Source organism: Mustelus asterias, chromosome 12 (assembly GCF_964213995.1).
Source record: "Mustelus asterias chromosome 12, sMusAst1.hap1.1, whole genome shotgun sequence".
NCBI lineage: Eukaryota > Metazoa > Chordata > Chondrichthyes > Carcharhiniformes > Triakidae > Mustelus > Mustelus asterias.
Genome location: NC_135812.1, coordinates 91,074,014 through 91,096,490, shown reverse-complemented (window position 1 = coordinate 91,096,490; position 22,477 = coordinate 91,074,014). Strand labels below are relative to the sequence as shown.

At 47.4% G+C, this 22,477-nt stretch overlaps 1 protein-coding gene across 1 annotated transcript in view; it reads right to left on the bottom strand.

The window, feature by feature from the left end:
- Positions 1–20,222, bottom strand: part of gna13a (guanine nucleotide binding protein (G protein), alpha 13a) — an 83,656-nt gene extending 63,434 nt beyond the window's left edge. Inside the window, exon 1 of the mRNA XM_078225585.1 lies at positions 19,642–20,222. Coding sequence (XP_078081711.1) covers positions 19,642–20,163 — 522 coding nt within the window. The 5' untranslated portion in view covers positions 20,164–20,222. The remainder of the gene's footprint in view (positions 1–19,641) is intronic.
- Between the last annotated feature and the right edge of the window lie 2,255 nt (positions 20,223–22,477).

Here is a 22,477-nt window from a genome sequence, read left to right as displayed (position 1 = left end):
CATAACTGCCCTATCATATTTCATTAGATGATCGCCAACTAAAATTTAACACAAAACAACATACAATGCTGGAAATACTCAGGCCAGACAGCATCTGTGGAGAGAAACAGAGTTAACATCTCCACAGACGCTGACTGAGTATTTTTGCATGTTATGTTTTTATTTTGGATTCTGCAGCATCCACAGTATTTTGCTTTTGCATTAGCCCAAGTTCAATACTCTGCCTTACCCCCTTACAGATGCTGGCTGCACAGCTGTGAATTTTCAGCACTTTATTTGTATGCCATTTTGCAGTTTTTCAACAAATACACATAAGAATCAATTCAGAGCAACACAGGGACTATGCAATTGATTTAATGTACACTGCTGTCAAAATGAGTGATTTGAAATTTTACAACCTAGAAACACTTAGTCAAAAATCTAAATAAGTCTTCCTCACAACATGCCAAATATTTTATTTTTGATGAAATGATAGTCCCTCTTGTAGCAAAAATCCAAAATGTAGCAAGCAAACGTCAGAACCTGAATAATGGAACTTCAACATAGCTTTGAAATCAGGATGTATTCCCACATTCTGATAAATTGCAGAGATTATACCTGCGGTCCATTTCCTTGTTAACCTACTCAAAAGCTTAGTCTGTAGTGCACAAGGTGCATTAAGTACATCAGTGGTCAAACACAACTCGAACAGGAGAGGCAAGTAAAGTTTCATACAAACGGGAGCAAATTTCCAAATGTTGAAATGCAAAGCAACTCAAAGCTTTATGCTCATTAAGTGCTGACAAATTTTGTCTTTCAATGAAGTTTACTCTCAACTCATTCAGATAGAAGGAAGGGATGGAAGCAAATCAAAGGGAAAAGCTTTAAAATAATTTAAGACCTTTTTACAAGCAGTTGCATTTAGGACAGAGGAAATATCCAAGTACAAATATACACGACTCAATATCCACCACTCCCCAAGCTTACACAATGGCTTCAGTCGCTTTCCCAATTTCCTGCAGGGCTGTGCATAAAGCAATTTCATCCAGCCTGACCAAGAATGATCCCAACCTCAACAAATATTATCCAAGTAAGGGAGTGGGATGTAATCAATTAGGCAAGTTATGTGGCACTTGATTATCAAGGCCTGAGAAAGCAAGTAAATTTTGTACAATTATATATATTTTTTAAAATATTGCTCACAATGGGCAGCTACATTCTTTATTCTTGTCCGAATTCTTTGTAGCCACCCACAAATTTCAACTTTAAAAACCGCTTTCAAAAATTACTTTTAATATTCGAGTTAATCCCTCTGGAAAGTTAGCAAAAGGCTGCTTCCATGATGAAGCAAAAATACCCACTGCCTTCAACAGTCCAAATATTTAAGTACATAAAATTAAGTTAGAAAACTAGTGTCATGACCAATATAGGAACATATACTGCTAAACCGCTCAAACCTGTTCTGCCAATCACTGCATTCAAGTTTATCAAAAGACTTTTAAAGTATAGAGCATTGAAAGTGTACAATGCTCTAGGAAATGCATAACAGTACAATTCTAGATTTGTCTTCAAAGTTGCTGACAATGTCTGCAGAAAGTACTTGGGCATCCACATGAGTGAAGCACTTTTGTGAATCACTCTCTTGGTAGTGGAAGAAATGGTGATTAATAGCACACTGATGAATTAAAGGCATCACATCAGCCCTCGTCAGTCCCTCGAAATGAGATGACATCTCCCAGATTCATCACATCAGAATGTGTTGATTTACTGATAAATTGAACATCCTCTAAAACTAGTGTTACAAATACGTTAAAATAAATATGCTCTATTTTCCATCCTAGAATATTCTTAAATGGCCTAATTTTGTTTGTACCAGCTTTCATTCAGAGTAGTTGGGTTTACATCACCACTCAGGACTGTTGTAGAGATGCATTCTGGTGAAAACTTAATTATTGCAAGTTATTGATTGGAACCCCACCTACCATGAAAAATACTGTTTGCATGCTAGTCAGGAAACTATCAATTCCACTGTGATTTGCATCAAGTTTCAATGAGGATAAAGCTTTGATGTTACTGCCCTGTAACGTTTATTTTATTTAGGATATCAGCTTTTGATTTGACGTTGCAAGATAAATACACTCGGTCTTTTTTTCCCCTTACCATGCCAAAAGTCACAGAATCCCTACAGTGCAAAAGGAGGCCATTCGGCCCATTGGGCCTGCACCTGACAACAATCCTACCCAGGCCCTATTCCCGCAACGCCATGTTTTTACCTTGCTAACCCCCCTAGCACTCAGGGTCAATTTAGCATGGCCAATCAACCTAACCCACACATCTTTGGAGTCAACTGCTTTCCACACTGCAAAAATTGTGGAAATCTTTATTTATGGCAAGACTTCAATAAAGTCTTGAGAAAAATCTTGAATTAGCCAGTGTTACAATTATTAATTTGACATGCATCACGTGCCACATGAAGTGTTATTTGATCAAATCAAATGAATTTTACAAATGCAGTGTAATGAGTGGAGACCAATGACAATCACAGAATCATACAACACAAAAAGACAGCAGTCAATCACATGTATGCAGGCTCCCCTTATTCGCCCTATCAAAATACCGCATGATTTGGAAAATCTCAAATTTCCTCTAGACCTTATGTAATTTGACTTTGATGATTAACACAAGTTTTGAGACCTCTCAGCATGTTTTGTACTATGTGGTAGTGAACATTTTTATTTGCAAAAATGCATTTTTTTTAAAATGCTCCAAATCAGAACCAAAGTATCAAAAAAATGCAACGGGTTCAGCCAGTGATTTCGCCAGGAATCTTATCCAGCAGGAAGCTGGTATAATACAACCCCGATAAATCTGTTCACAGCTTATCAAAGTAGCTTCCATTTATTAAAAAGCCTTTCCTTGTTGAGAATTCAAAAAATATACACATGCACCAGCAATCCAGAACCACAACAAACACACTGGGTATAAAACCAGAAACTGTTGGAAATGCTCAGCAAGTCTGGTGGCAGAAAAACAAGAGTTAACATTTCAGGCCTATGACCTTTCATCAAAACTCAGATGAAAGGCCACAAACCAGAAGCACGGACTCTATTTCTCTCTCCACGGATACCACCACACCTGAGTATTACCAACATTTTGTTTTTAATTTCAGATTTCCAGAACTTACAGTATTTTGCATTTAAACAAATGGGGCATTCAAGTTAGGGGCTACTGCAGGCTGGAGAATAAAATATTTTAGAGCAACAGCATTATTACCGCTGAATACATCCTCACAGAATCAAAAGATTCCTATTCACGTATAAATACTACACAAAATAGCGAGGGGACCAATAATCTTTCAATCAGTTTCAAGGCTCCAACACACAGATAGTTTCCACAGATAGCAGCAACCCTTTTGCAGGTTATTGAATCAAAGGAGTGTTCACAGCCAAGGTTGATGCTGCCCTGACACCCTCCAACAATTTTTGAATAATTCACAAAAAGCAATCAGCAGCAGGGATCTCTGCAAATGTATTTTATTCCTACCCCTCCCCCATCACATTCATAAGAACATAAGAACATAAAAAATAGGAGCAGGAGTAGGCCATCTAGCCCCTCGAGCCTGCCCCGCCATTCAGTAAGATCATGGCTGATCTGAAGTGGATCAGTTCCACTTACCCACCTGCTCCCCATAACCCCTAATTCCCTTACCAATCAGGAATCCATCTATCCATATTCAACGAGGTAGCCTCCACCACTTCAGTGGGCAGAGAATGCCAGAGATTCACCACCCTGAGAGAAGTAGTTCCTCCTCAACTCTGTCCTAAACTGACCCCCCTTGGAATTCTCCATTGGAAAGAGGCTAAGAAGTTACTAGAGACCTCATTGTTCCACCTCAGATATGCTAGCTCAGCACAACAAATGGTCAAATCTGGTACATCAAGTGGAAGATCATAAATTGCCTGGATTCACTACAGTTCGCCTACTGCCGCATCAGGTCCACAGCAAACGCCATCTCCCTGGCCATGCACTCAACCCTGGAACATCTAGATAACAAAGACACCTATGTCAGACTCTTATTTATTGACTACAGCTCAGCCTTCAACACCATTATTCCTATGAAACTCACCTCCAAACTCTGTGGCCTGGGCCTCAGTTCCTCCCTCTGCAGCTGGATCCTGAACTTCCTAACCCACTGACCACAGTAATTAAGGATAGGCAACAATACCTCCTCCAAGATCATCTTCAACACCGGTGCCCCACAAGGCTGTGTTCTCAGCCCCCTACTATACTCCTATGTATAGTATGACTATGTCATGACACGTGGTCAAATTCCGCTCCAACTCGATTTTCAAGTTTGCTGATGACACCACCATAGTGGGTCGGATCTCAAACAATGATGAGACAGAGTACAGGAAAAAGATACAAAAGTCTGAGGTCACGTACGAACCTACTCAAGAACAGCTTCTTCCCTGTTGCCATCCGACTTTTGAATGGACCTACCTTGCACTAAATTGATCTTTCTCAACATCCTAGCTATGACTGTAACACTACATTCTGCACTCTCTCCTTTCCTTCTCTATGAACGGTATGCTTTGTCTGGATAGTGTGCAAGAAACAATACTTTTCACTGTATACTAATATATGTGACAATAATAAATCAAATTAAATGTTACAGGAATAAGAAAAACCATAGAGATATGTGCTCAACATGGCTGCGTGCTACAGGAGCTACAGCTCCCCACTACTTGCACTGTTCCCACTTATCCTGGACAGCTGCTGATAGTGGGCAAACACCATTAAGATAGATGCCAATTACAAAGAAACTTGCTTCAGCACATGACTATTTCAGGTAGTTCAAGCAGCTGTTTGTACCTCATTGAGGTACAATTACTGCATTTGTCATTGTCCTTTGAGACAGCACTACTGCCTTCAGCTAAGTGCTCCTGCAATAAAATACCACGGTATAAATGAGCCCCAGTTCAGCTCTCCATAGCCGAGAGTAGTTTCTTTGGCACATATCATTCAATCCTAATCCAGAGGTGAAAATAAGACCGCTGTGTACTTCAGCTCCGTTCAGCTCCCCAACAATATACATGATAACTAGACCACCATTTCTCCTTCTCCAATCATTCTGTCAATAACAAAACTGGGGTGGGGTACCTGGAGTGACAAATAGAAAGAGAAAGTACAGAGATTCCCTCCATTGTTTTCAAAAGTTTCTTGGGCACACTGGCCACTCTGTCAAGCAAACAAATTGCTTGGATACGAATGTGGCTACCATAAGCTGTAGGAAACATAACGCATTTGTCCACTAGCCAGGTTATGATTTACACCTTAACACCTGAAATAAAGTTCCTGTAGGACAACGAAGTGTACCATTGTCTCCATGCAAATAAATATTTGCAAGCATGTAATATCACCATTCTTCCTCAGGAAATTCCATGCCTTTACAACAATTGCAAGTGACATCCCAAATATATTTAAATGTATTCATAGGAAGAAAGATTATTCAATAAAACTTGCTTACACAAACTTCTTTACAATCACTTTGCATAAATTCTAAATATAACTATCCACATATTCTACTTCCTGAGCAACTTTAAAACGTAATAAATTTTGATGCAGCTGCATAAACTGGTGTAAAACACGTCAGCAAGAGCAGAAATCACATAAGCAATGGAAACTCAGCAGTGGCGTCTCCTTGCTGTATGATGCAATGCAAAGTAGCACTGGAGTGGCTACTAGCAATATTCCTTTCTCCAACTTGCAGCTGTACGCCATAAGGTATCTGGTAAACAAATTCAGAAGTATTGAAATGGACCACAAATGTAATTGAGGAATTCAAGTTCATTTAAGGTTTCCAGTCATATTTCTGGCACTTCATTTCTGATCATTTTACAACTCTCAGATTTGAACAAGCAATATTTTAAAAAATCACTATGTCAATGTATCCTAACAGTGTATTTTTACTAGCATATCTACAGAAAGTTTAGTTTCATGGTCAGAATTAGAACTGAACTTCGTTAATCAATTTGCTTTCCTGATGCTGCAAAACAAAAATCACAATATTAATGATTCTGCTTATCATAATGAATTACTTCTGATTTCAAAGCAAGTCTTTCACGTTAGGATTATGTTGGAATCGAAAGTGCAAGAATCCAGCTTTGAAAAGGCAATGTACTTTAATAACTATGCAATATCAGAATTTTTATGGCCTTAACACCAAATTCCTCCCTCTTATGATAGATCAAAATAATGCAAGTATACTGACCCTTCCATCCCTACTTCTGAATTGGTAAATAATTGTGTACAGCTAAAAAAAAAATGACTATAAAGCATTCCTCCAGACTTGTAACAATATTGTCCTGTGGACAGTTACTTGTAGGAGCTGTTCAGGTGTCCAACTGCATAAAGTATGCCAGGACCGCCTTTTGGTTCCTTTAGGGAATGGCAGCTATAATTCTGAAATTTACTGCATGGGGAACTGATAACTTATAATCTATCATTCTTTGGCAGAGTGCCTGGATCTGTCCACCCCAACTCAAATTCACTAATCTTATACACACTTTCTTCAAAATAATCTAGTTATTTACTATAAAATGCTTTTATCCAGAAAAGGTATGCCAGCAACCAGCTTTTTAGGTGTCCAGATCACCAACAACCTGTCCTGGTCCCCCCCATGCCGAAACTATAGTTAAGAAAGCCCACCAATGCCTCTACTTTCTCAGAAGGCTAAGGAAATTTGGCTCGTCAGCTACGACTCTCACCAACGTCTATGGATGCACCATAGAAAGCATTCCTTCTGGTTGTATCATAGCTTGGTATGGCTCCTGCTCTGCCCAAGCATGCAAGAAACTACAAAGGGTCATGAATGAAGCCCAGTCCAGCACGCAAACCAGCCTCCCATCCATTGACTGTCTACACTTCCCGCTGCCTTGGAAAAGCCGCCAGCATAATTAAGGACCCCATGCACCTCAGACGTACTTTCTTCCACCATCTTCCGTTGGGGAAAAGATACAAAAGTCTGAGGTCACATACCAACCGACTCAAGAACAGCTTCTTGCCTACCATCAGACTTTTGAATGGACCTACCTTGCGCTAAGTTGATCTTTCACTACACCCTAGCTATGACTGTAACACTACATTCTGCACTCTCTCGTTTCCTTCTCTATGAAAAGTATGCTTTGTCTGTATAGCGTGCAAGAAACAATACTTTTCACTGTATACTAATACATGGGACAATAATTTTTAAAAGTTTATTTATTCGTCACAAGTAGGCTTACATTAACATTGCAATGAAGTTACTGTGAAAATCCCCTAGTCGCCACACTCCAGTGCCTGTTCGGATACACTGAGGGAGAATTTAGCACGGCCAATGCACCTAATCAGCATATCTTTTGGACTGTGGGAGGAAACCCACACAGATACAGGGAGAACGTGCAGACTCCTCACAGTGACCCAAGCCAGGAATCGAACCAGAGTCCCTGGCACTTTGAGGCAGCAGTGTTACTACTGAGCCCAATAAAATCAGTTTTAGATCACAGGCTAACTATGAGGGACATGATATTTGCAATCTCAATGGAAGCACTATTTAGAAATTATGTTTTTTTTTAAAAATCAATGTTATTATTCCAAATTAAAAAAGCACTGCAATATCCATTTACTATTCTTGATAAAGAAACTGAAATTCAAATATTCTGGCTTTCTTCAACTGTAGACAGAAAGAATACAACTCATACCATTATTTGAGTTTTGTGAGTTAATTCACACCATTTTCACGAAGTGTCAGTGAGTTTCCCAAGTCAAACAAAAGAACGTCAGACCAACTCAGTCATTGCATTGGTCTAAATATTTGCTTATTTCACTCCAACTGCTAAAAGTTTTTGCATGTTGCAGTTAATTAAAGCCAAGAATGAAAATAACTTTTATTCTTTGAAATAAACAGTGCCCATTCTGGTTTGCAGTTGTAACCAACGTGCCTGAACTATTTTATGTATGGCATGTTTTCAAGATTACACTGCACTGTAATTTGTACAAACTACATTAAATGATAGATACACTGTCATTTGGTGATTCCAAAAATCAAATATGTACCAGAACTATCAGATAATAAGGATGAGTGACAAAGATTCCAAATGCATATCCATGGATTATCTCTTTTTGTTCCTTCTGCATCCTGCCCCATGACCAGTTCAACTAATTATAACCAAGAGACCTGTTTAGGTAAAACAGCCAGTGCCAATATTAAACACTGAGCAATGTGAAATAAAACTCAACACTATTAAGTAGCAGCAATGCATCTTAGTCAGCCCCAAATATTACTGATATTTTTCAGATCCCATATCAACTGTCTCCGATTTGCTTCCAATTTCCACCCCTCTATCACCTTCACATGGTCCATCTCTGACAGTTCTCTTCCCTTCCTTGACCTCTCTGTCCCCATTTCTGGTGACAAACTTTCCACCAGTATCCATTACAAGCCCATCTACTCCCACAACTACCTTGACTACAGCTCTTCACACCCCACATCCTGTAAGGACTCCATCCCATTCCTTCACCGCATCTGTTCAGATGATGCCACTTTCCAAAATAGCGCTGCCGATATGTCTTCCTTCTTCCTCAATCGTATTTTTCACCCACTGTGGTTGACAGGACTCTCAACCGCGTCTGACCCATCCTCCAAGCCACCGCTCCCACCCCTCTTCCCACCCTCCCAGAACCAGGATAGGCTCCCCCTTGTCTTCACTTTACGCCCCACCAACCTCCACATTCAAAGGATCATCCTACACCATTTCCGCCAACTCCAGCATGATGCCACTACTCAACATATCTTCTCCTCACTCCCACTGTCAGCATTCCGCAGGGACCGTTCTCTCTGGGACATCCTGGCCCACTCCTCTGTCACACCCAACACCTCACCCCCTGCCCACAGCACCTTCCCATGCAATCGTAGAAGGTGCAACACCTGCCCCTTTACCTCCTCGCTGTTCACCATCCCAGGTCCTAAACACCCCTTTCAGGTGAAGCAGTGTTTCACATGCACCTCTTTCAATTTGGTCTATTACATTCGCTGTACCCAATGCAGTCTACTCTACATCAGACAGACCAAATGTAGACTGGGTGACCGTTTTGCTGAACGCCTTTGGTCCGTCCACAAACAGGACCCAGACCTTCCTGTCGCTTGCCACTTCAACACACCATCCTGCTCTCCTGTCCACATGTCCGTCTTTGGCCTTTTGCAATGTTCTAGCGAGAAAAAAAAGCACTCTGACAAAGGGTCTTCCAGACTCAAAACGCTGGCCTTATTCTCTCTCCACAGATGCTGTCAGACCTACTGAGATTTTCCAGCATTTTTGTTTTTGTCTCCCGGCGTGTTTTTTCATTAAAAATAAGCATCTTCATCACAAATGCACTGGATTGAGACTTCCTGAATTTATGTCACAGTGAACCCCTGCAGACAGTAATGGCTCAAGACTTCTATTTGTCTATGCTGGATTCAAACCAGTTCACAGACCTCAAGACAGAACCATGCACCCAGATTCTATTATCCAATGAAACAACATATTTTCATGTACCTGTCCCTGCAGACCAACACCCAAGTTCTGTAAAATCTAGTGTTGGACTCTCAGAAATGTCTGAAGATCATGAATCAGCTGATTTGAGTGTCTATACTCTAAATAGTTTGCCAAATCAAGAATCCTATTTTTCTTTCAACAGAAGAGGGAAGGTGAGTCATAAAAATACAAAATTGCAAGAAATGTGGCAAAACCATTGTGTCAAATGCTCCAGAAATTCCACGTCAAATCAAGGGTTTGAAATACATTTATAATCCATAGAATGCAGTGCCTGAAATTGTGACAATTCAACTGCAATTTTCAAAAGGGAATTGAATAACTACTCGAGGAAAAATTTCCAGGGCTGAGTTGGGTGGGATTAATTGGATTGCTCTTTCAAACAGCTGACACAGGCATGATGAGTTAAATTGTCTCATTCTGTGCTGTATGATTCAATGATTCTCAGACAAAATCATCCAGTTACTTGTTAAGGTATCAAATTAGCAAACCAGGGTTCAGTATCAAATTGGAAGGAGAGAAAACAGGGAAAAAGCTGAGAAAATATTAAACTGATAAACAGAGCTAAAGAAAATTGCAGTGCAGCAATGCACCTCAAAGAACTAAAGCAAAGGGAATAAAGAATCAAGTGAAATGTAGAAACAAAAAGTAGAAGTACCACTGAAGATATTTTTATTTCAAGAAACACATTTTTTAATAATAATAGTTTTACCCCAAGGCATCAATACAAAAACCAACATGGGCTTCTGAAATCAGAAGAAACTAGTTTCTTGATGGGGGTTTGTCACTATCCTATACACAGGGGTTTCAATATGCTTACATCTTAGCCCCTTAATTGACTTTTTATACAAACAGAAAATGCTTATTTGTAAATGTAAACTGCTACAATTCCGACAAGTCCAAACTTATTTGAAACTGAAGAACACTTAAAGTACAATGATTAAATTTTGTTTTATTGACTTGGCAGCAAGCAGGAAATCAGTTAACAACATTGTGTTCTGAACAAAAAAACCCTCCTCCATTATTACTCATCTCAGGAACACTGCCAGTCAAAGAGGGAAGTGATGAAACTGGTGACAGCAATGACTAAAATTTTTCAACTGCTGCATCTTACTGTTCCAATTGTTACAATCCCAGTTGATGTTATAACTGAACGAGAAGATCCCAGAATGGGACCGTGACTCAAAAGACTAACTTCTGCTTTTTAAAAAAAAAAGTGGAGGAACAGAGGGAATTAGTTTTAACAAGAAAAAACCTTTGTTAAACATGAAAAAAATGGGTTATGGCACACCTTTATTCCCCCTCTATCTTAACAATTACACATGGGTTTTAGGATTAACACAGATTTCAAAGTATATCTTAAGCTACAATGGTCTCATTAACACAAAGTTCCATTTTAAGCAAACAAGATGACTGTGGAAAAATACTTGAATCCAAGTTAGAGTTTGCGGCTTTCTCCTCAGAATCCCCCCAGATGATTGTGTCAAGAGTGTTTTCAAACTCCCAAAAACACATTTCTCTGATAACAATGCTCTTGAGGTTTGCATTCTGAAATCCAGACCAGGTTTTCCAAATGACCTGTTTAAACAAAGCTTCTGCTCAACAGCAAATCCAATCCATAATTTTACACCAACCCCTTTTAGGATTTCCTTGTCTTGACTGCTGTGCAAACTGTTCACAATTGCTTTAACTCTCAATTCCCAGATTCTTATTAAAATGGCATCAGATGTTTCAGTTACCACTGAAGTCTCCTGCCCCACTTTAAATCTGATTACTGCAATTGTCTCCAACTCAGAACCCTTTGTTTGCTCTTCAAATGCTTCTGAACAATACCTTGGTCTCTGTTCTCTTAACTCCAGTAGTCTTAAACATTCTTTCTGTTCCACTTCCCTGTTCTTGTTCCTTAGGAAGCTGGCATTATTACAACTCCTTTGTCCTGTCCAGCTTCTCCTGGCAGAGTTGAGAGATATTCACTCCCCAGTGTCCTGTCTCCAACTGCAATATATCCAACTAAAACTAAAAAGCTTTTTTACCCAAGGGCCTCCAGTTGCTAAGCAAATAACTCCTACTTCTATTTACTCTTCACAACATAGCCCTCTCGAAGCTATTGACCCAACCCCCACACATACAAACACCTTTGTCCAACATGAACCTATCAATTTTATCTTTCCAAGCACAGAAACATTAAATTAAACACTCAAAACTATAGCTTATTCCTAATGTTTACCACTACAAATCTAAATCCCTTAAAACTACCTCTGTTTTCCTAACACAATAATTAATGTCCTCCTTAACCATATTTTCCCTGCAAACCTCTATCAGCTTTCCCAAAAGTACAAAACCTAAATTTCCATGAAGCAAATATATCCAAATTATTTTTGCTCTCTTCCAAGCTTGAATATTTAAAACTATGAATTATTTTACTATGGATGCAGATATATCCTTTAAAATTAGTACAGAAAAGCTACCACGGACTTGTGACTACATATGGAAGAATTTCAAGCTATCAAAGTAAATACTCCTTCAAGTAAATAGGAATCAACGTTTTGAAAAGTAGACTCAAAACCTGTAGACATTGTGTACATTTGCTCTAATTTTTATTCTCCTTTCTTCCCTGCTCTCCATGACAGTGATTCATGCTCAGTTACCGTGTCACAGGTACCCCAGCCTTCTTGTGCCTCAACTAAATGGGCAATTCCAAGCTGGCAGGCTATTCAACAGTGGAATACTTCAAAATGCGAGGCAGATATTGTCCTATATATGGATACTTTCAAACCAAATCAGAGTGGGTACCATAAATTAATTTCCTCACTGTCTGCACCCCCACCCTGGATTAATGAGGCAAGCATAGTGCCTCTCAGTTGCCCGAACTGAAATCAGCTAAGAATAAAGCATCGGACAAAACGGCACGGACAAAACGGACAATGGGGCGGCACGGTAGCAGTGGCTAGCACTGCTGCTTCACAGCTCCAGGGACCTGGGTTCGATTCCCGGCTTAGGTCACTGTCTGTGTGGAGTTTGCACATTCTCCTAGTGTCTGCGTGGGTTTCCTCCGGGTACTCCGGTTTCCTCCCACAGTCCAAACATGTGTGGGTTAGGCTGATTGGCCATGTTAAAATTGTCCCATAGTGTCCTGAGATGTGTAGATTAGAGAGATTAGCGGGTGAAATATGTAGGGATATGAGGGTAGGGCCTGGTTGGGATTGTGGTCGGTGCAGACTCGATGGGCCAAATGGCCTCCTTCTGCACTGTAGGGTTTCTATGATTCTAAAACCTAGGAATTCCCCAGTTTGAAACTCTCTAGACGTCATCAAGTAGCACATTCAACTCAATGAACGATAGCAACTGTATCTTTTGCTTTAAAGAGGTAGCATTTCAGTTAAATTTTAAAAGCTCCTTCTTTCTTCTTGGGTATCCTTAAAATAGTGCCTTCCTACTCTGAAAGTGCCTTGGGATTCTGGCACCCACTATTCTAAGATGTCAAAAAAACATATCATTTTAAAATATAGAAACACTCCTTTGTCCGAAAGAAAGCTCTTAAATCAGTCGTACTGTACACAAAATGTTCAACAAATTAGTCAGCTACCAACCTAATTCAAGATTTTCTGCCATATTACAAGTAGTAGTCAGGATCGAGCAATATATGAATTGAAAAGCATTAATTTGCAGTTGAGCAGGAGGATTCAATTCATGAATGGACTGATTACAATCAAGTTGAATTTCCAATCTCAAAGCATGAAACATCTTCGACAAAAAGTTATGAAACTCCCAGAGTACAATTTTTGATTGGTATTTTGGTTCAAGAGAGCCAAAACTCAGGCAACAATCTGGGGCGGGGGGGGAGGGGAGGGCCAGGGGCGGGGGGGGAGGGGAGGGCAGGGGCGGGGGGGGGAGGGGAGGGCAGGGGCGGGGGGGAGGGGAGGGCAGGGGCGGGGGGGGAGGGGAGGGCAGGGGCGGGGGGGGAGGGGAGGGCAGGGGCGGGGGGGGAGGGGAGGGCAGGGGCGGGGGGGGAGGGGAGGGCAGGGGCGGGGGGGGAGGGGAGGGCAGGGGCGGGAGGGGAGGGCAGGGGCGGGGGGGGAGGGGAGGGCAGGGGCGGGGGGAGGGGAGGGCAGGGGCGGGGGGAGGGGAGGGCAGGGGCGGGGGGAGGGGAGGGGAGGGGCGGGGGGAGGGGAGGGCAGGGGCGGGGGGGGAGGGGAGGGCAGGGGCGGGGGGGGAGGGGAGGGCAGGGGCGGGGGGGAGGGGAGGGCAGGGGCGGGGGGGGAGGGGAGGGCAGGGGCGGGGGGGGAGGGGAGGGCAGGGGCGGGGGGGGAGGGGAGGGCAGGGGCGGGGGGGGAGGGGAGGGCAGGGGCGGGGGGGGAGGGGAGGGCAGGGGCGGGGGGGGGGAGGGGAGGGCAGGGGCGGGGGGGGAGGGGAGGGCAGGGGCGGGGGGGGAGGGGAGGGCAGGGGCGGGGGGGGAGGGGAGGGCAGGGGCGGGGGGGGAGGGGAGGGCAGGGGCGGGGGGGGAGGGGAGGGCAGGGGGGGAGGGGAGGGCAGGGGCGGGGGGGGAGGGGAGGGCAGGGGCGGGGGGGAGGGGAGGGCAGGGGCGGGGGGGAGGGGAGGGCAGGGGCGGGGGGGAGGGGAGGGCAGGGGCGGGGGGGAGGGGAGGGCAGGGGCGGGGGGGGAGGGGAGGGCAGGGGCGGGGGGGGGAGGGGAGGGGGGAGGGGAGGGCAGGGGCGGGGGGGGAGGGGAGGGGAGGGCAGGGGCGGGGGGGGAGGGGAGGGCAGGGGCGGGGGGGGGAGGGGAGGGCAGGGGCGGGGGGGGGAGGGGAGGGCAGGGGCGGGGGGGGGAGGGGAGGGCAGGGGCGGGGGGGGAGGGGAGGGCAGGGGCGGGGGGGGAGGGGAGGGCAGGGGCGGGGGGGAGGGGAGGGCAGGGGCGGGGGGGGAGGGGAGGGCAGGGGCGGGGGGGGAGGGGAGGGCAGGGGCGGGGGGGGAGGGGAGGGCAGGGGGGAGGGGAGGGCAGGGGCGGGGGGGGAGGGCAGGGGCGGGGGGGGGAGGGGAGGGGCGGGGGGGAGGGGAGGGCAGGGGCGGGCAGGGGCGGGGGGGGAGGGGAGGGCAGGGGCGGGGGGGAGGGGGAGGGCAGGGGCGGGGGGGGGAGGGGAGGGCAGGGGCGGGTGGGGAGGGGAGGGCAGGGGCGGGGGGGGAGGGGAGGGCAGGGGCGGGGGGGAGGGGAGGGCAAGGGCGGGGGGGAGGGGAGGGGCGGGGGGGAGGGGAGGGGCGGGGGGAGGGGAGGGGCGGGGGGGAGGGGAGGGCAGGGGCGAGGGGGGAGGGGAGGGGAGGGCAGGGGGGAGGGGAGGGCAGGGGGGGAGGGCAGGGGCGGGGGGGAGGGGAGGGCAGGGGCGGGGGGGGAGGGCAGGGCAGGGGCGGGGGGGGAGGGGAGGGCAGGGGCGGGGGGGAGGGGAGGGCAGGGGCGGGGGGGGAGGGGACGGCAGGGCTGGGGGGGGAGGGATAATGGGACGGCAGGGGTGGGGGGGAGGGATAATGGGACGGCAGGGGTGGGGGGGGGGGAGGGATAATGGGACGGCAGGGGTGGGGGGTAGGGATAATGGGACGGCAGGGGTGGGGGGGAGGGATAATGGGACGGCAGGGGTGGGGGGGAGGGATAATGGGACGGCAGGGGTGGGGGGGAGGGATAATGGGACGGCAGGGGTGGGGGGGAGGGATAATGGGACGGCAGGGGTGGGGGGGGAGGGAAAATGGGACGGCAGGGGTGGGGGGGGAGGGATAATGGGACGGCAGGGGTTGGGGGAGGGGACGGCAGAAGTGGGGGGGGAGGGATAATGGGACGGCAGGGGTGGGGGGGGAGGGACAAAGGGGCGGCGGGGGTGGGGAGGGATAAACTGGCGGCGGGGGTGGGGAAGGGAGGGACAAAAGGGCGGCAGGGGTGGGGGAGGGAGTGACAAAGGGCGGCAGGGGTGGGGGAGGGAGTGACAAAGGGCGGCAGGGGTGGGGGAGGGAGGGACAAAGGGCGGCAGGGATGGAGGGACAAAGGGGCGGCGGGGGTGGGGAGGAGGGAGGGAGGGGCAGCAGGAGTGGGGAGGGGCAGCAGGGGTGGGGAGGGGGGAGGGACGGGACAGCAGGGGTGGGGGAGGGACGGGACAGCAGGGGTGGGGGAGGGACGGGACAGCAGGGGTGGGGGAGGGACGGGACAGCAGGGGTGGGGGAGGGACGGGACAGCAGGGGTGGGGGAGGGACGGGACAGCAGGGGTGGGGGAGGGACGGGACAGCAGGGGTGGGGGAGGGACGGGACAGCAGGGGTGGGGGAGGGACGGGACAGCAGGGGTGGGGGAGGGACGGGACAGCAGGGGTGGGGGAGGGACGGGACAGCAGGGGTGGGGGAGGGACGGGACAGCAGGGGTGGGGGAGGGACGGGACAGCAGGGGTGGGGGAGGGACGGGACAGCAGGGGTGGGGGAGGGACGGGACAGCAGGGGTGGGGGAGGGACGGGACAGCAGGGGTGGGGGAGGGACGGGACAGCAGGGGTGGGGGAGGGACGGGACAGCAGGGGTGGGGGAGGGACGGGACAGCAGGGGTGGGGGAGGGACGGGACAGCAGGGGTGGGGGAGGGACGGGACAGCAGGGGTGGGGGAGGGACGGGACAGCAGGGGTGGGGGAGGGACGGGACAGCAGGGGTGGGGGAGGGACGGGACAGCAGGGGTGGGGGAGGGACGGGACAGCAGGGGTGGGGGAGGGACGGGACAGCAGGGGTGGGGGAGGGACGGGACAGCAGGGGTGGGGGAGGGACGGGACAGCAGGGGTGGGGGAGGGACGGGACAGCAGGGGTGGGGGAGGGACGGGACAGCAGGGGTGGGGGAGGGACGGGACAGCAGGGGTGGGGGAGGGACGGGACAGCAGGGGTGGGGGAGGGACGGGACAGCAGGGGTGGGGGAGGGACGGGACAGCAGGGGTGGGGGAGGGACGGGACAGCAGGGGTGGGGGAGGGACGGGACAGCAGGGGTGGGGGAGGGAGGGACAGCAGGGGTGGGGGAGGGAGGGACAGCAGGGGTGGGGGAGGGAGGGACAGCAGGGGTGGGGGAGGGAGGGACAGCAGGGGTGGGGGAGGGAGGGACAGCAGGGGTGGGGGAGGGAGGGACAGCAGGGGTGGGGGAGGGAGGGACAGCAGGGGTGGGGGAGGGAGGGACAGCAGGGGTGGGGGAGGGAGGGACAGCAGGGGTGGGGGAGGGAGGGACAGCAGGGGTGGGGGAAGGAGGGACAGCAGGGGTGGGGGAGGGAGGGACAGCAGGGGTGGGGGAGGGAGGGACAGCAGGGGTGGGGGAGGGAGGGACAGCAGGGGCGGGGGAGGGAGGGACAGCAGGGGTGGGAGAGGGAGGGGAGAAGGGGCAGGAGTGAGGAGGGAAAAGGGGCAGGATTGGGGGGAGTGTCAAGGGGCAGCAAGGGTCGGGGAGGAAGGGGAGAAAGGGCAGTCACGTTGGGGGAGGAGTAGGGGCAGCAGGGGTGGAGAGGCTGGGGGGAAGTGGCAGCGGGGGTGGGGAGGGAGGGGAGACAGGGCAGCGGGGGTGGGGAGGGAGGGGTGGATGGGCAGACAGGAAGGCAGCAGGTTGGTGGGATGGACAAAGACCGAGAGTGACCAAGATAAATTTCCTGTCATTTTTATTTGTTGCATTTGTTGGATGTGGATGCTAATTACAGGTACTATGAATTTTACATCTCGGCATAAATGAGTTTTAATTGTTCAAAAGGATTTTAATTGATTGCTAAATTTTATTGAACCCAAGACAAAATTTGATAAGGTTCATAAATCTTGAATTTTCTGAAATGTAGGTCCATTGTAGAATCTATCCATTTTTATGTAACTGTGCATGTCAGCAGTAAAATCATCTATTTATTGCTTGCCTTAAAACTTCTGGTCTGTCTTTCGTGCTGATCATCAACTAGAGTCTATATTTTAGTACTTGAATAATATATAGCCAATTATTACAAAGCTTTCAAAAAGGCTTTGCTTTCACCTTTCCCGGACTCTTCTTGCTTCAGCCATGCTGCCTCCTTCACCCAGAATGCCGGAATTCAATGTCCTGCATTTCTCCATAACAAATGGCTCTTCAGCTGAATTATTTGGCATTGCAATAGAAAATAAACATTGTTTCCATATTCCCCTCAAAAGAATTAGCAAAATATAGACATTAGTACCCCAATACAATGAATCAATATATGAATGGTTCACCTAACATTTTCATTTCATGACATTGTTTCAAATCCTAACAAATTTTAAGTGTCACGTTAGATATTTACAGTCTATTACAAGATTGTTCAAGAACAATTAACTTTACAACTGATCGATACGCAAGGACTAGATGATATTACAAATTACCTGACCAATAAAATCGTAATAACTAAATCCATTTACAATTATCTATAAATTTCCCAATTAAGTTTAAATACAGTTTCATCTGAAGAATGAGAGTTGCATCAAAATCAAAGTCTCTTTGGTTTGGGTTAAAAGAACTCGTTTTAGCAGAGTTTCATGTCATACAGCCTGCAAACTTCAATAAAATTATTCCAAAAAGGATGTACCTCCAGTTCAAACTGTGGATGCAATTGGCTCACCACCAGAAGGGAGGAATTCATATTCCTGCATTGCCTGAGATTCCAATTCACTCACCTTTGTTAAATCCATCAGGTTTTGACCACATGCAAATTCAGAATAGGAAAAAAAGACACATGCTATGTCATCTCAGTGAATTGCACCCATCAATTAATCATAAAGCGACAGTTTTGTCAGTGGTTACAGAAATATGCTTCACCAAGCCCACCCACACGCCCAGCTGATGAAATTTGCAATTAAAAAGTACCTACGCAAGTAGAAAATTGCAGTTTACAGTGACGGATATAGGAAAATCACTTTGTGAATTCTAATGTACCAGTTTTGCAGTAGGATTGTAGGAAAAAAGTAGTAATTTAAGTCAGGCAATTCAGAGCAAAGTTAGTCCTAAATTATTTAACTTATTTTTGATTTCACTTCCTCTCTCGCTACATTTGCTAATTATATCTACCTACACGAAAGAAACCCCTTTGAAATCATCAGATCTACCCAAACTACGTAATGCGCAAAGTACTGATTTTCATAATTTCAAAATATGTTGCATGTCAGTTTGCTTACAGATTGGAAAAATGTGTACTGTCCATTCGTCTCTGAGGGACAAATTTACACTAAATTTTCCAAATTAACAGACTAAATCAAGATATTTTTTAAATTATTGAAAAAAATTAAACAGCACACTGATTCAAAGCATCTAGCTCAAAGTTCTAGCAAGGAAAATGCTGTTTAGAATAAATGTGCCAAGCTCTGATTTTAAAGTCAAAATTAAGCTTTACTTTAAACAGACTTACTATTTTAAACATTTGTCCTCCAGGGAGATCAAATAAAATTTACAAGTAGACAAATATCTTTTAGGTCAGTCATTTTTCCTCAATTGATGGGTACACCTTTACAATTTCTTAATGTTAGTCAAAACAAAACACAAAAAGCTAGCTTGTAGTTAACATAACATTAGCCACAGAACTTGGAAAGTCCCCTCTGAAAAATCTGGTGACTTTCAGGATTGTGTTTAATTTTATCGCGAACGTTTTCCACGGCAGGATTGAAGAAAGAATTCTGTTCGAGCCTCGAAAGATTTAATGTTTAATGAAATCCAAGATAATTTCGACCTTTAGACACCGTGTACCAATAAACGCGCGTATGTTGTGTATAGTCAAGCCTGCCCGTCCAACTAAAATTAGGGAGATGCTAACTGAAAATAATTTCGAATTTTTAAAAAAAGTTTGACAATAATGTGGAGTGGATTTCTAAATGGAAGAACCTAAACGTCGTAAAAAAAAATCCCAACTGAAGGATGCTTTCGTTTGTAAAGTTTATTTGAGTTAACCAGAAAAGTTCTCCTCCACCCGCCCAAAGCTGCAACTCGGAACACACCCTCCAGGAAGCCGCTGCTTTCTCGTTCCTTTCCCCAGGGTTGGGGGTGGTTTGGGGAGGGAGGCTTTGGAAAGCCCCGCGGCCCCTTCTCCCCCCCCCCCCCCCCCCCGGCTCGGTTACTCACCAGCTGGAACTCCCTGCGTCTGTCGTAAGCGTTCTGGATACCGCTGTCCGCCCACAGCGATCGGATGGCCGGCAAGTACGTGAGGAAAACCCGCGTCTCCATGAGGCCTACGGCCGCCCCGGTCAACGCCCTGGTGTCGAAACCCATCAGCACCTCGCCGTTCTGCTGGTTGCCGGGGTCCCCCCAGGGGATGCGGAGCTTCTCCCGGGCGTCCACCAGCACGCGGATCCCCTTCAGGATGTTGCTGTAGATGGTCCCCCTGAACTCCTCCTTGGCCTTCTGGTCGAAGTCCTGGCCGTGAATAATTCGCATCTGCTTGAGGAAAGTGCTCTTGCCGCTCTCGCCGGCCCCCAGCAGCAGGATTTTCACCAGCCGCCGCACGTAGGTCTTATCCCGGGAGATAAGCTCGTCGATCTGCTTGCTCTTGCGGAGCTGCTCGGCCTCTCGCTGGGTGAGGACGCAGCTCGGAAAACAAGCGGCCAACAAGGAGCGGGACGGCAGGAAATCCGCCATCTTTAGCATTCGATAACATAGTGAGGAGAGCGCGGGCACGGGCACGCGTTACCGCCGCCCGCAAGGGGAGGGGAGGGGGGGCGAGCGCTGACGTCAGGCGCGCTCCCCGGCCCCCGCCCTGCAGCGCCTCCACCGGCTGGAGGACTCGGCCGCTCTGAGGTTGTCATTGTGTGAACTGGTGGAATCATTCAGTCACAAGTAAGGCTTACATGAACACTGCAATGAAGTTACTGTGAAATTCCCCTTAATCATAGAAAGAAATCATAGAAACCCTACAGTGCAGAAAGAGGCCATTTGGCCCATCGAGTCTGCACCGACCACAATCCCACCCAGGCCCTGCCCCCTTACATATTAACCCGCTAATCCCTCGAACCTACACATCTCAGTACACTAAGGGGCAATTTTAGCATGGCCAATCAACCTAACCCGCACATCTAACCTAACCCGGACTGTGGGAGGAAACCGGAGCACCCGGAGGAAACCCACGCAGACACGAGGAGAATGTGCAAACTCCACACAGACATTAACCCAAGCCGGGAATCGAACCCAGGTCCCTGGAGCTGTGAAGCAGGAGTGCTAACCACTGTGCTACTGTGCCGCCCAACCACTGTGCTACCGTGCCGCCCACATAGTCTGGCACCTTGTGGTAAACACAGTAAGAAGTTTAACAACACCAGGTTAAAGTCCAACAGGTTTATTTGGTAGCAAAAGCCACACAAGCTTTCGAGGCTCTGAGCCCCTTCTTCAGGTGAGTGGGAATTCTGTTCACAAACAGAACTTATAAGACACAGACTCAATTTACATGAATAATGGTTGGAATGCGAATACTTACAACTAATCCAGTCTTTAAGAAACAAAACAATGGGAGTGGAGAGAGCATCAAGACAGGCTAAAAAGATGTGTATTGTCTCCAGACAAGACAATACACATCTTTTTAGCCTGTCTTGATGCTCTCTCCACTCCCATTGTTTTGTTTCTTAAAGACTGGATTAGTTGTAAGTATTCGCATTCCAACCATTATTCATGTAAATTGAGTCTGTGTCTTATAAGTTCTGTTTGTGAACAGAATTCCCACTCACCTGAAGAAGGGGCTCAGAGCCTCGAAAGCTTGTGTGGCTTTTGCTACCAAATAAACCTGTTGGACTTTAACCTGGTGTTGTTAAACTTCTTACTGTGTTTACCCCAGTCCAACGCCGGCATCTCCACATCATGACCTTGTGGTAAACCACTGTTAAGCTTATTGCCTGTGTGTATGTGACATGCCTGGGCATGCCCCTGCTGGCCCTGCCTGAGACTGCCCCCCTCCACTCCCCGGTCCAGGTATAAAGGTGACTGCTCCCCACCCCCCTGCCTCAGTCTCTGGACTAGTTCATCAGCATGGGTGTGCTCCAAGACTTTTGCGAATAAAAGCCTATTTGTTCTTGCATACAAACTAGTCTTTACTTGATTGATAGTGCATCACGCCTGTTCAGGTCAATGCACCTAACCAGCACACGTCTTTCAGTCTGTGGGAGAAAACCAGAGCACCCGGAGGAAACGCACACAGACATGGGGAAGAACGTGCAAGACTACGCACGCGCAGACTCCACACGCACAAACTCCACTCAACTATTGCAGGAGTCTTTCATAGAATTGGAATTCCTACAGTGCAGAAGGAAGCCATTCGGTCCACTGGCTACAATCTCACCCAGGCCCTATCCCCATAACCCCATCATTTACCCTAGCTAGTCCCCCGATATTAAGGGGCAATTCATCATGGCCAATCAACCTAACCTGCACATCCTTGGTCTGTGGGAGGAAACCAGAGCACCGGAAGGAAAACCGATATGGGGAGAATGTGCAAACTCCACATAGACAGTCACCCAAGTCGGGAATCGAACCCGGGTCCCTGGCGCTGTGAGGCAGCAGTGCTAACCACTGTGCCACCGTGCTGCCCTAATACTCAATACAGTAAGAACATAAGATATAGGAGCAGAATTAAGCAATTCAGCCCATCGAGTCTGCTCGCCATTCAATTGTGGCTGATAAGTTTCATTCTCCACCTTTTCCCCATAATCTTTGATCCCCCTGCCATTCAAGAACCTATCTATAATAAAAGCAAAATACTGCAGATGCTGGAATCTGAAACAAAAGCAGAAAATGCTGGAAAACCTCAGCAGGTCTGACAGGATCTGTGGAGAGAGAGTAGAACCAACGTTTCGAATCTGGAGGACCCCCTTCATCAGAGCTAAGAGTAAAGAAAATTAGAAGAGATTTATACCATCGGGGGGCTGTAAGTGGACACAGGGAATGTAAAAGATAATGAAAAAGGCTGAGAAAAGTG